Source organism: Diabrotica undecimpunctata, chromosome 9, assembly GCF_040954645.1.
Source record: "Diabrotica undecimpunctata isolate CICGRU chromosome 9, icDiaUnde3, whole genome shotgun sequence".
NCBI lineage: Eukaryota > Metazoa > Arthropoda > Insecta > Coleoptera > Chrysomelidae > Diabrotica > Diabrotica undecimpunctata.
In genome coordinates this window covers 134,552,268-134,573,533 of record NC_092811.1, presented here as the reverse complement: position 1 = coordinate 134,573,533, position 21,266 = coordinate 134,552,268, and the positions used below count along the sequence as shown (strand labels likewise).

The 21,266-nt window shown below is 32.7% G+C and overlaps 2 protein-coding genes across 4 annotated transcripts in view; both read right to left on the bottom strand.

Moving 5' to 3' along the window:
- Nucleotides 1-6: 6 nt before the first annotated feature.
- LOC140450050 (synaptotagmin-10-like) lies at nucleotides 7-13,705 on the bottom strand. 2 transcript variants are annotated; one of them, XM_072543473.1, is made up of 8 exons: nucleotides 13,587-13,705; nucleotides 12,524-12,631; nucleotides 9,059-9,190; nucleotides 8,848-9,002; nucleotides 8,392-8,560; nucleotides 4,769-4,889; nucleotides 1,712-1,883; nucleotides 7-467 (listed from the first exon to the last, which is right to left on the bottom strand). In XM_072543473.1, the coding sequence occupies exons 1-8, from the start codon at nucleotides 13,593-13,595 to the stop codon at nucleotides 263-265; spliced, it is 1,071 nt and encodes a 356-aa protein (XP_072399574.1). In that variant the 5' UTR covers nucleotides 13,596-13,705; the 3' UTR covers nucleotides 7-262. The 2 variants fall into 2 exon arrangements, with proteins under 2 accessions (XP_072399574.1, XP_072399576.1); XM_072543475.1 differs by lacking the exon at nucleotides 1,712-1,883 and having other exon boundaries at nucleotides 317-467.
- Nucleotides 13,706-17,653: 3,948 nt separating this feature from the next.
- Nucleotides 17,654-21,266, bottom strand: part of LOC140451531 (glutaredoxin domain-containing cysteine-rich protein CG12206-like) — an 84,090-nt gene continuing 80,477 nt past the window's right edge. For both annotated transcript variants that reach the window (XM_072545389.1, XM_072545390.1), the window contains exon 6: nucleotides 17,654-17,920. In XM_072545389.1, coding sequence (XP_072401490.1) covers nucleotides 17,744-17,920 — 177 coding nt within the window. In that variant the 3' untranslated portion in view covers nucleotides 17,654-17,743. The remainder of the gene's footprint in view (nucleotides 17,921-21,266) is intronic.

The window sequence follows — 21,266 nt, the reverse complement described above, 5'->3', positions numbered from 1 at the left end:
ATAGTATTGTTGATTTTATTGTGGTTTTTATTTATTTTATTTTAAGAAGATTGGCAAAAATTATGATCATTTTTTTCATAAAATCTATTTAATTTCGACATTTTTATCCCTAAATAGTCAGTTTGGTATTTATTTCCGTAGTTATTGTACGTTTTAATCAGTCACAATTAATAGAATAAACTGTTCGTCTAAGAAATGATGAAATCAAAAGCGATTTTTTATTCTTTCTCTCACTATCAAATAAAGTTTAACCAACATATTTTCAATTACTGCCAAAGCAATTTAATTTGTTCATAAACGAACCCTCCTTCAGTATGTTTATATCGTCAGGTAAAGTTTCTGAGAGGGGATACCAACGAGTGATATTTTTTCTGGGTTTCTCCATCATCTCTATCCAATGAGCGTGAGCTTGGCCCTCAACGTTCGGCCCAATAACCAGACAGCCCATTAGGTCGTTGTTACTAATTCTTAAAAGAGAAATTATAATAAGAATTAAGAAATATATAGTAAAATATTGATAAAAAGAACAACGACATATGGTACACTTTATTATTCAGTATATTCTTCCTGAACATCAATTCACTTGTTCTAAGAAGATTTCAATTTATGAATTCCATCGCTGAAGTGTAAGAATCTGAAAGGAGTTGCAAAATACGCCTCCCCAGCTTTTATGACCTCAGCATTTGATGAAAAACGCTATCTACGCATAAATATTTTTAGTTATTGAAATAGATGAAAGTCGCTAGGGACCAAATCTGGTGAATACGGTGGATGCTCCAGGATCTCAATAGAAGAAGCTGCAAACAAGCAGTCAAGTAAGCACTAGAGGTAAACAAAACACGAATGGTATAACCAATAATAGCAGCAGAAATAACAGCAAACAAGGTGAACGCAGGAATTAAATGGTTGTGAACGGCTAAAGAGAAAGATAAAAAGATCTCCAACTCGTCTACATATCATGTTTTATTTGCTCATGTGTTGCATCAGTCTATGCTATTTTGTCTTTGGTAATGCCGATTGGAATTTTATTTAGTTTTATTGTCATTGTGACTACAAATGGATTATGGTCGGAGTTAATGTGGCATCTAGGATAGGTTTTTGCGCTTAGAATACTGTTACTGGATCTGCCGTTGGTGGCAATGTAATCGATTTGGGTTTCTATAATTTGACCTTTATCTTTAAGAGACATCCAAATGAAAAAAAAAATAAAATACAAAATAATATAAAAACATCCTTCTTTGTATAGGCGTCGTTTAGGCAGTGTGCAGACGATTAAAAATAAAATGCTTACTTGTAATAGTATATAATATATAATAGTCTCCCGTTTTATACCGCTGCGCGGCTTTGGGAGTATAGCAGGGTAGTCTGCTATATCTAGGGCCTACGGTATACAAGGAAGATAATATGGCCAGTGCTACGCTTCAACCGCCTATTATTACCCCTGGTTTTACCCAAGGTATTCATTTTATTCAGGCTGAGTCGACCTGGGGCCTATAGACATTTTTAAAAATGTCTAGTTGTTCTTGCCGGCGGTAGGATTCGAACTCCGGACCACCGGCGTGCAAGGCAAGCATACTACCGCTTGCGCTACGCAGGCCCTTGTGTAATAGTATATACAAGTTATTATTATAGTCCGTTTGAAATTTATTGATAATATCATAATTCCTAATGAAGTATCATAAAACACTGAGTATAGATATAACATGCTTACCTATCGTAATCTATAACTTGTATCACAAATGCAACATCTTTAATAGTCTCATGTGGCACCTGAAAAACTAGCGCCTCGTTATAAACAGGGCAAAGCGTTTTGTGTCTTACGCGAGTCTTTTTCTTTTTGACTTTTTTACCATGAGAGAGGAGATAAACTTTGACGTAAGGATCTACAAGAAAATATGCATGTTCTTTAAAACACAATTAAAAAATAAATTAAAACATTAAAAAATACGCAATGTTTTGTTAGTTCTATCATATTTATCATAGAAAAAATCAGTAAAGCACTGATTAAATTAAAAAATAAAAAGTCATCTAGACCAGATAATATATCCAATGAACTACTAAAATATGATATTTCAACTATAAAGCAACTGAAGGTCAAGATGAGACTACCATCAGTAAAAAGAAATTAGTCCTATCTCAGATACTTCAAATACAAAGCACCCAATAAGGCCTAGAAAAACGAATCATCATATATACTATCTATACTATATATACTACTACAATCATAAATAATTCACTAAAATCTGGTGTATTTCCTGAATGCCTGAAAACTGCCATAGTAACACCTGTTTACAAAAAGGGTGATCCTAAATTAATTAATAACTATAGACCAATTAGCCTTCTATGTTCCTTTTCAAAAATCTTAGAAATGACTATGTATAGGCGGATAACAGAATTTTTAACAAAATGTCATATTATTAGTGCAAATCAGCATGGTTATCAACAGGGAAAATCAACTCAGACTGCGATTTTTCAATTTGTCTGGGATATTTTGAAATGTACTGAGATTGGTCATATGGCTTTGGGTCTCTTTTTGGACCTATCAAAGGCATATGACTGTTTAGTGCATGACCTATTATTTGATAAATTGGAGAAATATGGTATACGTGGACCAGCATTGAACTGGTTTAAGTCCTACTTGGCAAATAGGAGACATTTAGTAAAAATACATAAAAACACTGAAATAGGCATCTCATCTGAAAGCACTATCAATATTGGAGTACTACAAGGAAGTGTGATTGGTCCTTTACTGTTTGTGATCTATATCAATGATCTTCATGGTCTAGTGGCAAATACTACTTCCAGCATAACAAATTATGCAGATGATACAAACATTTTAGTCAGTGGTAAAGACATGTCGGTTCTAAGCGTTAATTCTAGTTTAGAGTTCCAGAAAGCTAAAGACTGGTTTTCTATGAATAGGTTGGTTTTAAATCAAAATAAAACAGATATTCTTTTGTTTAAGACAAATTATGCACATGCAGATATGCCAAACAGTATTATTGTAAATAATGACACTTTAAATATTAGCAGCAGTACCAAATTTTTAGGATTATATATTGACAGTTTTTTATGTTGGGATAAACATGTTGACCAGTTATGTATGTCTTTGAGTAAAGTGATTTACAGCTTTAGAGTTCTAAAAAAATACATGAATAATAACTCATTAAAAACAGTGTATCATGCTAATTTTGAAGCAAAATTTAGATATGGTCTAATAAATTTTGGCCACAGTAGGGACATAAATAATATATTTCTGGTCCAGAAAAAAAAATCAGAGTTATGTTTGACTTAAAAAGTAGGGAATCATGTAGAGGGCATTTTAGGAGTAATAATATTTTAACAGTTTACGCTGTATTTATTCAAGAATGCTTACTGTTTCTATATAAGAATAAAATACTCTTTAGGAACTTTGAGCCCAATAGTATAGTAAATACCAGGTTATATAATTATAAAATTCCAATACACAGGTTAAGTATAACAGAAAAAAAACGCTCTTTATTGCTGCATCAAATTGTTTAATAAACTGCCTGAACCTATTAAAAGGGAGGAAAGATTAAGTTTGTATAAACATCAAATATTTAAATTACTGGTAGCTCTTGAGCCATATTCTGTGGAGGACTATTTGTATATGTAACGGTTAGGAATAAGTAAATAATATTTTCGTTTGTGACACTGTTTTTTTTTTTTAAATAATTTTATGTTCACGGAATGTATATTATTTTCTAAAAATAAAGATATTGTTATTATTGTTATTGTTATATATCATTAATTTTAATTTTTTCTATTTCCTCAATTCACCACAAGTTTAATTGAAAATATATTTCTTTGGTCGTTTCTCATTAAATTTAGTATTTTATATACTTGACATAAAACATAAAAAAAGCACAAAGAAATAGTGTCAAAACCATATTAATAATTAACAAATTTATTATACGAAGCTCCTATGATAAAATTTTTCTCTCATATTATATTTTTATTAAAACCTATAACAGAAACATCAATTCTGCACGTTTTTTATTTTAGCTATAATAAGTGTGGTATTTTAAAGAGAGGTTTACTAATGACTAATTACAAAAAACGTTAATTTCATACTAGACCAACCTTTAAAATATTATTGAACGATAAAGCTGTGATGAATCACATACATCCACAACAAATGAGTATTAACGAATAAGAAACAGTGTAACTAATTTTAAAAATCTATTGGTCAGATAAGAACCGCCTCATGGAAATTGATTCATTTAGAATCAGGTAAGTAGGTGGATCATTTAATAAACTTTGGGTAAACGGTTATATTTTTGTAGGACTATTTTTAAAATTAGAAATCAAGGACCAAAATTTCCGAACATCCTTTAAATCTACTGAATTGTTGTGAAATTAGAATTGATCGATTAGAATATGGTATACTAAATAAAGTTGTGGGTGTGACGTGTTAGTAGGTAACTTTATGATCTTTAAATTACTTTACTCTTTACTCTTTAAATACCTATATAATAAAGAGGATATTAAAATGAAAACCAATAAATTCGAGGCCTCAAGTAAGTCAAAGTGCAGTAGATAATCTGGGTAAGATTAGGCATAATACTCAGCAGATAAAAATCTTTACCAGAAGGAAAAGATAGAAAACAAAATAGAACAAAACGTGTATTTTTTTAGTGTATTATCGATCCAAAAGGGCAACCTAGGTTAGAAAAAAACCTGTGAGCTTTAGAAGTATTTTTTACAAGATTGCTCAAATGCGTTGATTTTTATTCATCGTAATTACCTGATTTTCCACCGATATCCATTGCTTTTAACTTATGACCTTTTAGAATGGTCACTGTCAACCGTCCTGCTGTTGGAAGGTAACACAAACAAAGATTTAGTTCTCCCAATTGTTCCTTTTCCTAAAAACGTAGTCCATCCGTTAACTTTCTGTCATATAAAAACGTCTGGATGAGATTTTCTCATAAATTATAATAAATAAAGTCTTTAAAGTATCTACGAGACGTGGCCGGACGGCCTTCACGAAATTCGTCACCAAAGCTGATGCATCCACGCTTGAATTCTTCAAACCATCAGTGAATCTTTGATGGGCATGCTGCTTTATCTCAGACACCTAGACGAAGTTTGCTCTATGCACAAATTTTAGCATAAGCCTCTGACATCTCTGACAACGATTACCATTAACGTAGAGGGAATCACCAAAAATAAAAAAGAAATACTCTCACACCTCTACAGAGACAGAAAATCTAATTGCGATGTAATCTACGTCCAGAAAACACATAGAGACAGATTAGCAGACCTTATATCCCAAGAATGCAACTACTACTAGCGGAATTTTCACATTAACAAAACACGGAAGCGGAATATATATCAAAACAAACATCGCAATCTCAATCGGCAGTACAAATCATAATGGCATAGAAATACTAAACTACGTCCATATACAAACCGCCAGGAGCAGTTTTCGATTTTCGATACCTCCAGATAACTTTTGGTTTCACAAAATAAAATTCCTTCTAGGCGACTTTAACAAACACCATATTCAATCGGAGCAATCCTCAGAACACAACAACAACCTCGCTATAATACACAACCGAAAACTATCGTTCCCCCTAAACAGTAAGACAATAAGTAGAAATTTAGACTCTTTACCTAGGTCACAACATTGTCCTGTGGGAATCAAAGTACATATCATAGCGAGAACCCCCAGCGTTCTATTTAGAACAAGGTTTAATTTCATAAAGACCAAATGGTCCCAATTGTTTGACGACCTAGATAACACAGTCAGTGTAGTTGACCAATCTCCGAGGCCTACGGAGAAATCATAGATATACTTAAGAAGTCATCCAGAAGGTACATTTCCAGAGCTGCAGACAACAATACATTCCTGAAATCACACATGAAATAGAAGCTTTAATGACTGAATACAAAAGCATATTTGAAAAAGATCCTTTTAGTGAAAATTGGCTTGACTCCATCAGCGAGTGAAGAAAGAAAAAATAGGAAGAGACTTTAGAGAGAATGGACATGATCCACAGCAGCAAAATAGTCTGAAATACGATAAAGAAACTAAGTGGGGATCCAACGGAACGACCAGACATAAGCAAAGTAACTACTAACCAAGTAGCTCACTAACTGCTACTGAACAGCAAAATTTTTGGCCACACCAAACATCAATAAACTAGACATATTTACATAATTTATAAAGCATTTCGGCATTAGAACTAAAGAATGAGTTCTTTTATAAAAGTTATTTAATAATTGTGTAGCCTCGTGCAAAATTCTAAAATTATGGCACAAAACAAAAGAGCTTAAACTAGCTGCTTAAACTATATAAACTATATGAACGAATAATCCTACACTAAAGGACGATTCAGGCCTGTACTGTACAAGTACTCAATCTCAAGAGATTATAGAGGATGATTTCAAAAATAAACAGATAACTGGTGTCGCACTCGTTGATCTAACAGCTGTCTACGGTACTGTGAATCACAAAAAAGTGCTAGATAAAAAATGTATAATACACTGAAATACCTGAACCTACTGCTCTATTCAATATATTGTAACGATTTAAAAAACTCATGAGTTTTAATTCATGTATTTCAAATTGCATTTTGTATAAGATTTTCATTCTGCATCTTCCACTTATATATTCGAACGTTAGTTTATCATAATCGGCGAAAAACACCTAGTGTCTCTTAGAACAGAATAAACAAAGTTTAAATGATTATTTTATTCAGCCCAAGTTGCTTCATAAGTTCCTATTTAACGTATTACAAATTGCGATTTAGAAATTCAAACGCGAAAACATTTTTTCTTCTTTTAGATGTACCTATCTTCTAGAGATGTTGTACAGCAACACTGTATCGTCTGCATATCTAATATTGTATATAAGTTAGCCATTTACAGCAATCCCTCTTCCGATTCGTCCAAGACTTCTCTAAAGATGTTTTCAGAGTATCCTTTAAGTATTTGTTTACAAACAAATTTTACAAAATAAAATAAAATGTAAAATGTAAAATTTATAAAAATTTTATAATAACAAATAAACATTCTGTAAGTATTTGTTTACAATAGGAATCGCGAGAAGGAATTATGAGAATCATTTTTAAATATTAATTTAATGCAGAATGGGTAATTTTTAATTACAGTGGGTATATTAAACAAGTTCACAAGTGACTGTTTTACCCATTTTTTCATGTAACTTTCAACAGCAGACAATACCTATCCTGAATATTTCAGTGATGGTGATCAATGTCTCGTTCATTTTGTGTGCCTCAAATAGTGTCCATCGTTTGATGTGTTACAATGTACACAAATGACCAACCAACAACAGAGAGCATAAGACATTTTTATATACCGATGACCTGGTTATTGCGATATCAATGATATCAAGGTAAATCTCAAAGTTACCTTAAACAATATGTCTAAATAATACAGAGAAAACTACCTTAAACTGAATCCCAAAGAACACGATTAAGCGCCTTTCATATAAATACAAGAAATGCATGGAGGGAACTTTTTAAGTATCCTATAGTAGACAGACAAATCTTAATACCTTGGAGGTTGGACAGACCTTTAAAATATAAGTACCTTTGTCATAGGACAAGAAAAAAAGTCTCCGCCAGAAATCCCCTACTAAGAAACCTGACTGGAAGTAGTTAAGGCATAAGTCCTGATACAATGAGAATAATAGCATGGAAAATGTGTTTCTCAACAGGAGAACATGCCTGTCTAGTCTGTAATTGATCAGTCCACGCAAAAAAAGTTAATGTAGCCTGGAGTGAGACATGTAGGATAGTATTCGCTTGTATGAAGCTTGCCCAACTCAATCTCCTGTATAAAGCGGTAGGTTTCTTATCACTGAAAGAAAGCAGAGCAGCTGCTGAATATGTAGAGAAATTTAAACAAATCTTCGATGAACGCCATCCATTGCAAAACGATGAACGCGATCCAGTGTACAACAAGGACTCCAACCGTTTGTGGCTAAAATCCAGAACAAGCTTCCTTCGTTGTATGTCTATGTCCCACCAGAAAACTACCCACAATTCTAAGAAGAGAGGCCGTCCGACAGTAGCCTTGACTGAAAGACCTTAAACCATATTAAAACTGGTCAATAATGTAACGACCAATAAAATAAAGTAAAAGCTGGAAACTACTACGACGATTTGTGCTAATATGGAAAACTTCTGTCATGCTGAAAATGTCCCTCAACATATACCTTAACGACTTATGATTGGTCAGTGATACAACAATCGACGTGGTCCGTTATTGGGCCGAGAATCTCAACTAGAATTGTAGTGTACGTCTCGTAAATAGCTAAAAACTATATATATATATATATATATATATATATATATATATATATATATATATATATATATATATATATAAAGTACTTACACTAGGTGGTAGTATAATATCCATGGTATATTCGACCTCTTGTCGCAAATCAGCTACTTCATCTAAATTTTTGAAAATTACTTGTCCAATTAAATCATGTTTAGAAAATCGATCAAAATCATACACCGAGAACTGGAGATACCGTTTTCTTAAGTCTTCGTACATAACACTAAAATATACAAGTCGTGCATAAACTATTGCGCAAATTTAATTTCCATATGGATGCTGTATTGTTAGTTGCATAATGACTAGTGCCCAAATATAAATAATAACGATTTTATAATGTTAAAATATATAATAGATAATTGAGAAAAAAGGTTTTTTTATAGATATTTAAGTAAATTCCAGTTTTAAACCAAATAAAAATTTGCGTTTTAAATAATTTAATAGTTCACCTAGTTCTATTTTATATGTATAGATGGCGCGAGTAGTACTATTTTATTTAAAAATACCCACTTGAACATGAAAGTCTCATTAAAGACCGGATTCTTGTTTTTCATTTGTACTTTAGTTTGAAATTTCTTTTTCTTATTCGGAGCTAGAAACATTTTCACATACGGATCACACAAGCCGTTCATGTCTTTCGCTGGTAAATCGTTCGCACCGAACAGCTGAAAATGAATTGATGTTTAGCCAAAATTGTATTACTTGGATTGTGGTTAATTACCTGAACAGTGAGACTGTCTAAGTCCTTTTCGTATTTCAGACCAAAAAACAATTTGCCGCATAGTTCCCCGACTAGGTTATTGCTGGGTTCGTTGTTTTGGGAAAGCGTTGCCTGCTTTTTGTAAAATTCAGGCTAAAATTATATAAACGATTATAACAATTTTCCAAGAATCTTTTAGTATTGTAGCGTTTTATTTTTCTAGTAAAAACGGCCCTTAAAATTTTTGGTTGTGGTCTACCTATAATATTTCGTATACTGTCTTTATTGTCTTTGACTACATCTAAGTACGCCGCATTTCAGGTTCTTCCTATAAATAATTTTGTCTGTGAGTAATTAAGTTAAAAGTACTTAGCACTTCCCACGAAACCAATAGCGAATTATACACACAGATGCATTTTCTTTCTAGAAGGTGTTTATTTATTTTATTTATTTTAACCCTTGGTATGCTTACAGTTGCTTTCTTCTTCTTCTAGTGCCATCTCCACTAATGAAGGTTGGCTATAACCATTACAAATTCGTCTCTATCTTCTGCTTTTCTTAAGAGCATCTGTGTGTTTAACCCGGTCAAGTCGCGAATGTTTTTCAGCCAGGATATTTGTCGTCTACCAAGACCCCTTTTCCTTCGATTTTACCCTTCATAATCAGCTGCAACAACTCGTACTTATTATTTCTAGGTATGTGCCCCAAATATGCTGTCTTTCGCCTTTAATGGTGGTCAAAAGTTCTCTGTCTCTTCCCATTATATTCAACACCATTTCATTCGTAATATGATCGGTCCATGGTATTGTTACGATAAATTCTGACCCAAAAAAACGGTAAATATGTTTATTACTGATATGCTATTCATTCGAGTATTTTCTAGGTCATGTCTACCTGACACATGATGCTATAAAAACACCAGTTCGAAATTTCTGGAGGCCCGCCGATGTAAAAATACCTGTTTGCTGCCACTCAGTCTAGTCTAGAGGGTGTTCGACTTTTCGAGATAACGGCAGTTTATCTATATAAATCAAAACGTTTTTATATGGAGGATCAGTTAATTTTGAAGAAGACGCGCTCGCGATTATAATTGTTACGTTCGCCTAAAATAAATGATGTATTTTTAGTGGTTAATAAACTTATATAAATTATCGTGCTTTTTAATAAATTAAAATAAGAACCTTTTAATAAAGACATTATAAATTAAATAAAGACATAGCAGTTAAATAAATTTCATTTCAGTATCTTCAAAATTCTCCTAAAAAGTCACATCTCAAAAACTTCCAGTTTTATCATTAAGTCAACATTAACAGTCCAGGCTTCGACACCTTAAAGAGAAATAGAGTGGATATAACATTTGACCATCCCATATCGGATTTGCAGATTGAGTCTTTGGTTACTCAGAAATTTCCTCATCGTCAAAAAGGCTGCTCTTGATTGCTCTATTCTTGAGCGAATTTCTGATTTAGGATTCAGATCTTTCGTAATCAGTTGCTTAATTAAATTATTAAGGCAAAAATATATTATAGAAAGAATTTATCTTTGTAGAGTTTTACCGCTAGCTCTGCATTTAAGAAGCCACCTTCGTTATCATGTCACCAATCCCTCTGCTTGATACGAAGGGATACCGACCTAAAAGAGGCCGTACTTGTCTTTTTACATTAAAACATATGGCCGCTTGAATTTAATGACTTCAGTTCACCCACTGGCGGCTTTTCAGTGAGTGCGTAAATATTTGGATTAGACATTTCACGTTACAGTTTTATGGTTGATTAGGGATACATTTATGTAATTCATTTTATGACTTAACTCTCAGTTATTTTGATAATTAAGAAGTTAGATATTTTTTGAGGATCTTAATATTTATGTAATTCATTTTATAAGTAAGTTATGTGTAATTTGTATTAAGTATTATCACGTATGAACCAAAAAGCTTTTTCGGTTAACAAATTACGGTCCGTAATCTTTTATTTATCGTTTTTGGAATTTTAAGTAACAATTAATTTACTTTTTGAATAATCGCTTATTTTGGATTATTCGAAGACCACAATTTATTTAGATATTAGATTATTCATGTGAGTATTTGTCCATTTTTATAGTACAGAAGTTCTTTTGTCATGCTTTGGGTTTTAAATGATCTATTTTTTGCACTCAACTTTAATTTTTGTATTTAGAAAGTGTGCAAAATCTTCTTCAAGATCTTGTATTAATTTGTTTGTGGGTCTTTCCACTTTCTAGTTTTGCTTGCAAGATAATATTTTTCAGTATTTATCAAACTCGTTTTAAATTTAAAAGTCATCTCTTCATTTGATTCTCTTTAATCGTCTGATTTATGTCATGTCTGGCCAAAATGAGTGGCAGAAGTATTGGTGATCATCCTCTTGGAATATTACAATAATTTTTCCTGTACTAAAAGATTTACTGTGGTGTTATGAATAAACCGGTGTCTAATATGGAGTCTTCTATAATACGAAAATTTTGATAATTATGTGAATATCGCAATATAAAAAATCTAACTTGGTTGAAGGCGCAATGCTACCTATGTCAGAGAATTGTTTCACGACTGTGCAATTTCCTCTTATACAGAATTTATTTTATTCGAAGTTGTATTTTTAGCTTATAAATATTAATAGTATATTACTTTATGAGCCGGAGAAGCATGACTTTTCTTGACGCGCCCGATATTACGCGCCGAACGAAGTGATGCGCGTAATAGAGGGCAAGTCAAGAAAAGTAGCTTCTTTGCCGAATAAAGTATACTATTTTTTATTCAAACGTAGCAATTTTCAACCATAAATAGTACAATTCATACGCTATTTTTACTCGAAATTAACTGTGACAACTATCAAAGTCGTCTAGATGTTAGAAATTAAAATAATTAAGTCGTCGGTGGGATTTGCGTCTCCCTGGTTACAGTTGTTTGACAGTTGTTTGTAATTATTAAAGACAGCTTATTGTTGTTGCAACCGCAAGCGCAAATTTAGTGCGAAAATGGAAAACCTAAACGAAATTGAGTCCGCGGCTAATGATGCAGTAGCACGTTTGGGGTCCTCCAAGTCCGATAAGAACGATAATGCTCAAAAAATTTTAAACCCTCATGATTCGCCAACATCGGGAATGATTGCTGAAAGTTGTTCTCGACCATCAGTATCATCAACAATTACCAATGCGTATCAAGAGTCGGGAACATTTTTGCACGGTTTCAATTTTGAAAATGCCTCATTAACTAATTGTACTTTTAATATTACTATAAATAAAAATGATGTTTAATTGTTGTTAATGACATTTGTATTGTTGCTTTGTGACATCTTTCCTATTGTTGCCATGACAACATTTTTCCCTCTGCCGTAAAGAAATGGGAAAAAAAACTGCTGCCGGCGGAGACATCAAACATTTGACAGTATCAAGTTAGATAAGTAATGTCATCATTATTTGACGTTTGAAGAAAAAAAAATATATTAAACCCTTAAGAGTATATATACTTACATTTATTTCACCTAATGGCTTTGTTCTTGGTTTTGATAAGTCGATAAAGATAAAATCATCTTCTACTGTGTTTTCTTCAGCACTAGTCGATTTATTTTGTTTAAAAAACTGAAAGTAACAATATCAAATACTTGAAATGAAGCATTGGAAAATATGAAATAAACAAAATTAAAAATTAAGGCCTTTCCAAATTAGTATCAAACATGGTACTATACTCGCGGTTCCGTCTCTCCACACATATTTTTCTTATTAAGTATTTTAATAATTATTTCTCTTCATATTTAGATAATTAACATGCGTATTCGTATAAACACCGAGCGCGAAACACTTCAGTATTTGATATAACCTGCCTCAGTGTAAGAAGAATGTCAATAAATTGCATAATTGCAGATATAAAGTCAGAATAGAAGACAATCACAAAATCAATAGAAGAACAGCAAATAAGCATTTAGGCAAGCACCATGAGAAAACAAAAAACGAATAAATGTAAAGAAATAACAGCAAAAAACAGCAGACACAAAGACAAAGATTAAAAAAGATGAAGAAAACTAACAAATAGTGAAAATAAAGATCATTAAAACCATACTTGGACCAATTAAAATAGATCAAATAAATATAGAAGCAGAACAAATGCAGAGATTAAGAAAATACTGAAAGAAGATTTCATGATCAAAATAAACAATGTAGAACTAGATCACTAGGTCACATCTGACGAGCAGGAGATAAAGCAGTGATATACGCGATGATATAATGGAATCTAGAAGGAAGAAAGAAATGGGGAAGGCCGAGATTAAAGTGGCTGCAATAAGTTGAAGAAGACTAACAAATCGCAGGAGAAAGAGAATGTCAGGGAAATACTAGAAACAGGAAAAAATGGAGCAAGATCGTTAAGATGTTATATAAATATAAGCAAAAGAAGTTGATACTTACAAGAAATAGGATCTAGACAGATTTTACGACTTAACCTCACATCGGGCTGTACAGTAATTTTATAAATATTAGTCAGTAAGACTCGACCTCCAAAAATGTTACATTTCTACAAAATACAAATCACGTTTCTTACCTGAAACATATTTCATCAAAGCAGATTAAAGTTTTTTCAATAAATTTTACGAATCGTTCTAAAACCACACCATACAATTTCTATTTTTAATTTCCTTCAATGATATTGTAACCGGATACCAATTTGATAAGTAAAAATGTGACTTGAGATTTTGTAGCAGCGATTTGTTGTTAAATAATTGTTTGCAAAAAAGGTAAACAATTAAAAATATTGTTACAATTTGAAAGTATATACTTAAGTTATATAGGACAAACAAGAAGGTCGATCAAAAAATGGACACTGGAGCACAAAAAGTTTTTGTGCTCCATTTTTAATTTTTTGTATTATATTCCTTTCTTGATTTGTAAATATTTTTTTAACATCGTTCTCTGTTAACAAAATTATTACTTTAAAGCGCCGTTTTGACGAACACCTTCTCGTTGGATTTTTTTCAGTTTTTTTTTTAATTTAGCATAAATCATCTTCAACATTTCTGATTTATATGAAATTTAGGAATATAATTAAGACACAATGTTTTATTATGATTATATGGATATACGAATAAAAAATCATGACTTCATAACCTAAGAGAGTGGACCTATACAACAAGAAATCCTCTAATTCGTTAAACTCAGAAGAGACAGAAAACCGTATAGATCGTCTACTACAATCAAGAAGACATTTAGGAGGAGAATGGTCTTTTCATATTTTTTCTCTTTATATTTTGTTTAGTTCTCTTAATCTCAGTTTTCGATTTTTAGTATTAATGTCTTTTATTCCATCTTTTTATAAAATATCATAGTTTGGACATTATGTAAAATATTATGTAAAAAAAATTGAATCAGTTTAATACATTCTGAAAAACAATATTTTTAGTCTTTTCTGATTCTTGTAAACATACAGCGATGGCGGTTGTTCGACGTCCGCAAACCTGACGTATCATTGTTCATGCCGAAATAAGTTAATTCCTCAAATTTCCAACGATTGGCCTTGTGATTTGTTTATCGTCATTGCAAAAGCCAAATACACGGGAAATTTCACATGCTTAAAATCAAATTATAAGTTCTTCGGAATCATCCTTCCTCTCCTTTGTATATTTCCTTGATGATCGTTGCCTCACTGACATTATTCATCAGCTTTTCTGCTCCTCCAACGAGACTGACATCACAGTCAGTCTCGTTCTCTTGCACAGTCGAGTTAGGCAGCATAATCAGAACTGATCCTTACCTTTAATTAAAAATTGTAAAGCAATTCCAATGAATTTAAAAACTCTGTGGGATAGTTGACATTTTGTTGTTCTCGTAGTTGTTGTGTTAGATGTGCACGAACTAGTTCCATTTTCATCGTATCCACTTCATTTTCTGTCACTCTAGGACGCAATTCTGGCATGCTAATACGACTATTCTCATTTTCTGTGTCTCTTGCTCACCAGTACAGTCAGCACGTGAAGTATCTCGTTGCACAGTTGTTTGACTTCTACAACCTAAGTCAAGTCATCTTCTACTTGGCATTATTTGTTTTTGTATAATACCTTTACGGTGTTTGTATACTGTTATCTGGTCACAAATGACCAATTATCAATGATTTTCTGATCTAACTTAATAAACAGCAAATACTTAAATCTAAGTGCCTTACTCTTATTTTATCTATCAACTAATGCACTACTACTAACATGCAATAACACCACAGCACTATACTCTGCTTTTGACATCAAACTATTACACATTTACACTAACTCAAATGGTTTTGTCCTTATGAGTCTTCTCTTTAGTTCAGTGTTGTCAAGAAGCTGGATTGCCTCGATATTCATATGACTATGCAGCCTCTGCTCATTACTTGCTACTGTTCTCTTGATTACTTCGGTCATAGTTTCCATACCCAGGTCCTGGTGAAGGTTGCTGTTACGATTATACCAAGGAGCATGAACAATGTTCCTCAGTAATTTGTTTTAAAATCTCTGGATAATATGTAGATTATTAGCTTTGGTTCGGCCCCAGAGTTGGCACCCATATAGCCATACTGGCCTGAGTACTTGCTTACAAATGGATAATTTATTATGAATGGATAATGTTGAATTTTTCCAATCAACCAATACAATTTCTTATATCTAATATCAAGCTTCTCTCTTTTCTTTTTGACATGGACTTTAAAGCGCAGCCTCGTATCTAGGGTGATGCCCAAGTATTTTGCTGATGTTCCATAAGGAACTTGGGTATCATTTATTCTAATTGGGAAATTTTTTATTTGTAAAGTTAATGTGTGCAGATTTAGTCTCATTTAATTTTATTCGCCACATCCGCGAAGGTGGCAACAGTGTTTTGTTCTAGCTCTGGAATGTCAGACGTATACAATAGGTACAGGATCGGACCTAATACACTCCCTTATGGTACGCTAGCTTTGATCTCCCTTAAATCGGTGTACACTTCTTCTTGTTTTACTCTGAAATATCTATTCGCAATATATGATTCTAAGATTGCTGAATACTATTTAAGCATGAACGTTCTTAGTTTATAGTTTAAACCCTCATGCCAGACTTTATCAAATGCCTGTGCTACGTCCAAGAAGATTGTAGACTTTCTTTTCTTCTAATGTTTTTTTATTATATTTGGTATACTGTGAACTTAATTTATAGTGGAATGTTTATTTCTAAAAACAAATTGATGATTTGGTATAAGATTTTTCTTTTTATTATTGGTTTTAATCACTTCAATAGAAGTTTTTTAAATAGTTTTGACATCACCGGAAGGAGTGATATTGGTCGATAAGATGTCACTTTATTAGGAGGTTTACCTGGTATAGCGATCATTATGACTTCGGCTACTTTCCAGAATCTGAAAACATATCACAATCTAAAAGCAGCATTTATTAGGTGTGTCAGCTTGACTATAGCTTTTCTTGGTAGATTTTTTAATAGTTCTCCTGTTATGAGATCATATCCTGGAGCTTTTTTAGGATATATATTCTCTTTTATCTCTATTGATACTTCTCTAAATGATGTCAACGTTATTCTTTCTTCGGTTTGGATGGTTCTTCCCATCTCAGTTCTTCACCATTATTGTCGTTGGGTTTGAACGTGCTTTCTAAATGATCAGGAAATCTTTCTGCTTTCCGTTCGTTCCTTCAAGCCCAGTTGTCGTTTTCCAACTTGATAGGAGGAGAATGAATAATTGGTCTCTTCATTCCTTTTGTTGCCTTCCATAACGAATAATATGTGTTCTGATCGGCTGTTAAATTACTTAGAAAGAAATCAATTGTTGAATTTTTTATATTCTGTATCTCCCTTTTTAGTTTTTGTGTAGCATAATTTAGACTGGTTTTGTCTCGTGGAGCTCTGTATTGCTGCCATTTTTTTCTTAACTTCCTTTTTTTTACTATGAGTTCTCTGATATCTTTTGGATAGTTGTTTCCTTTTGTTCTAGAAGTTATTATGGAAGTATTTTCCCATCCTATCTACCTACCTGTTTATAAAAACTTCTAATTCGTCATCAAGTTGCCTCGTGTTTCTCAATGGCACAGAAAGATTAATTTTGTGTTCAAGGTTTATTTTGAAGCTCTCCCAGTCAGTTTCATATTAGTCAATATTGGAATTGGCATTGTAAATTCAAAAGTTCGCGCACGCCAACTACAAAAAAAATGATAAATGGCAGTACATGGAGTTATAAAGGAAATGAATGAAAAATTTGTTCACTGTCAAATATTCATGGGGCGTTCAGAAATTTTCTTAGGAAGATATAATTATCAAGCTACATTAAAAAATATGTCTTGATATTAAACTAAAATAGAAATAAAATAAAAGGCTTAATTACAGACCAAACAAGTGAAGAGCACTAGCGCATCCGGAACGACAGTTGAATCGTAGTAACTGTCAAACGCGAAATTGTTTACCGCGCGAAATTTAAATAATTGTTAAGTTTTCTAGAATTTTTCAATTTGTGTATTTTTCCCAAAATTTTCTTTTACTAAGAACCTTGTATATAATTTTTTACATAATACATTATATTTTTAACTTACCCATTTTTGTCACCATCTTCAATAAAAATGGTGTTAAGAAAGAGGTGGATAAAATATTACTGGTAATAAATCAGACAAAAAATGCAATTAGTTTATTTCTACCACTAAAGTACTGTACAAAAATAAATTGAGCTGCGAATATTAAAAACACTAGAATTTTTTTTTTATTATGAACATGATCTACACTTGACTAATCCCACCTCGTCACAATTCATACATTTAAGTGCTACGAATTCCGCCGTAAAATGATTTCGGTGGACGGATTTTTTGCTACCTTTGCATATTTGACAAGGTAATAGTCTATAGCCGCCGCAAACTTTGCAAGTAGTGCAGACATCGAAGCTCTGAAACAAAAAAATTGAGTTTATAAAAGAATTTGATAAGGGTAATACAGTACATGATAGTAATCCGAAAGTGTGCTTTTTAAGAGTTTAAATGCCACCATATTGAATATTTTAATGTCTTAATTGGCTGATCACTTTTTTAAAAAGTAATTCTATTACATAATTGATGGATTCGACCGTTACTTGATGGAAATTCATTTTATGTAACAATAAAACACTGAAAACTTTGTTTTCAAAACTTCCACAAATTTTTATTTTAAATTCTTATCACTACAGCATTTTCGGCTGATTGCCTTTCTCAAGTAATCTGTTTTTGGCATGGGTTTACACTTTATAGTCTCTAATGAAATAAGTTGAGGAGGGGAGAACTGTTTGTCTCAAGCTGGTCATTCAGAATTATATCTGTGTTTTTTAATTTGTTGATTTCCATAGATTCTAACAAAGATAGCTTAAGGCCTTTATTTTGAATGTGTATAATTATAAATTCGTCATCAAAAGAATGATTATGATCTAGAAGGTGAAGTGCGTATGTAGAATCTGTTTTTCTATTATTGAAAGCCCTTTTATGTTCTGCTATTCGTTTATTAAAATTTCTACCTGTTTGACCAATGTAAGTTTTTGGGCAGTCGCCACATTTAAGTTTGTACACACCACTGTGTAAGTGTTTTTTATGTTGGCTCTTATTGTTTTTAATATATTTGCCTAGGTTGTTATTTGTTCTGAAAGCTGGTGTTATTCCTTTCTTTTTTATGTGTTTGGCTATTTTTGTTGATATTTTGCCTGTATATGTAATCGAGCAGAAGAAAAAACCCAGTACCTTCTGCTCGATTACATATACAGGCAAAATATCAACAAAAATAGCCAAACACATAAAAAAGAAAGGAATAACACCAGCTTTCAGAACAAATAACAGCCTAGGCAAATATATTAAAAACAATAAGAGCCAACATAAAAAACACTTACACAGTGGTGTGTACAAACTTAAATGTGGCGACTGCCCAAAAACTTACATTGGTCAAACAGGTAGAAATTTTAATAAACGAATAGCAGAACATAAAGGGCTTTCAATAATAGAAAAACAGATTCTACATACGCACTTCACCTTCTAGATCATAATCATTCTTTTGATGACGAATTTAAAATTCTACACATTCAAAATAAAGGCCTTAAGCTATCTTTGTTAGAATCTATGGAAATCAACAAATTAAAAACACAGATATAATTCTGAATGACCAGCTTGAGACAAACAGTTCTCCCCTCCTCAACTTATTTCATTAGAGACTATAAAGTGTAAATCCATGCCAAAAACAGATCACTTGAGAAAGGCAATCAGCCGAAACAGCTGTAGTGATAAGAATTTAAAATAAAAATTTGTGGAAGTTTTGAAAACAAAGTTTTCAGTGTTTTATTGTTACATAATTCTATTACTTTGTGTAATGTATCAGCCACATACCCAAGGGAAACAACCCACCCCCCAGACGCAATCGTTAATCAGTTAGCCGGCATGTAACAAGTCAACATAGCAAGAAAATAAAAGAAACAAAATAAGGGGTAGTTAGCCTAGAAAATAATAATTAAAATTAATTAAATAATCTTTTCATACTCCAAATTAATAAGAATAAAGTCGACACAGTTTAACGTATACATTTCAAATTAAACAAAGAATAACAATTTGACTTAGGGGCTGAAGGATACTCCGATGCAGGCCCTGTAAAGAGTCAGAGGTTATGGGCTTGCGTTAGAAGCCAGGAAGATGTACAAAGCAAAAACGTGTTCTCTTCTTGTCTTTATTTAACGGTAAAAAAAATCAAGCCACTTTCAACTTACTATGTATTTAACAAATCGTAAATTTACAATTACTACACAACATGTACAAGAAAGCTAGTAGTGGTTATCAAAGTTTGCGAAGGGAGACGAGAAGAGATTTTACTAAGGGAGTTTACAAGGCGGACAACCCTATTAATTGTTTCTCTCAATGGTTAGTATATATTGTTCGTTACCTTAGCGTACTTAGACTTTAGCTAACGAATACTCCTTGTAATCCAAACTCAGGAACAGTCTGGATGAACGCTGGAATTCACTGTACGTTATGGCGGTACTAAGCGAGACGAAAATTCGTATTTTCGATTCTCTACCTTCGGTCGGACACGATATCACGATAATTGACCGTAATGCTGGCCGAGTGACACTCTAGGTCGCCCCCGCGCTGACTGACCGACTGACTATCTTTCCGCCGACTTTCTTGTTTTTATGTCTCCTAACGCGTACCCTGAGTTTTTCTACGTTTTCGCTGATTATCCATCTACGCCATGTAAAACTTCTTACTCAGCTCAATTCTTATCACTGTTTAACAATTCGTACCTTGTATTTTTTTCCAACGAAGGTCTAAAGTGTCGTAATTTTTTAAACATTCAGGCTTGTGTCAAAACTAGGTCAAATTGTTATTCTTTGTTTAATTTGAAATGTATACGTTAAACTGTGTCGAATTTATTCTTATTAATTTGGAGTATGAAAAGATTATGTAATTAATTTTAATTATTCTTTTCTAGGCTAACTACCCCTTATTTTGTTTCTTTTATTTTCTTGCTATGTTGACTTGTTACATACCGGCTAACTGATTAACGATTGCGTTTGGGGGGTGGGGTTGTTTCCCTTGGGTATGTGGCCGATACATTACATTTGTTTAACTTTCAAATCAAAATCTAACACTCTAAAATGCGAATTTTGGTTAAAATTTTATTTTTCAAAATGTAAGTCCACCTTGGGGTTTCGAGACCACCATCAAGATTTTTATCACCAAATGCCTATGAGAGTCCTACGTGGCATCACGCCTTGACTTATCTATTCCTGTTGATAACGGGTCGGCAAATATAACAAGCGAAGGTGCCGTGGCCCAACATGGCTTGTGGTTTTCTTGTGAGTACTTAGATTAGAACGGTACAATGCAGTCGTATGAGAAAGAGCAACAAAAATATTGGCAAGAAATTCTGTGAGAAGAACTCACAAGAATTTTCAAGAATCGGATCGTGTGGCGATCGTGATCAGAAAAGAAAACGTCTGGCCGGAAATACCAAACTATTGGGACAAGATGTATCAGCGTCCACTAGTAAAGAAAAAGAACATACGAATTTCGGAGAAAATGTTGATGCTGCTATAGAATCTGTCATTGCCCAACATTCTGAAGTCTCCGAACAGGAAATTTTAGAAGAACCAATAGTATCCAATGCAATGAATGTAGCTATTGTCTGGGTGCCGGTCAATAGCGAAAATTTACAGAAGTTTACATTTGAGGACTATAATTCTGCAGGTTTTCACACACAATTATACGAAAACTTCTACAACAAAT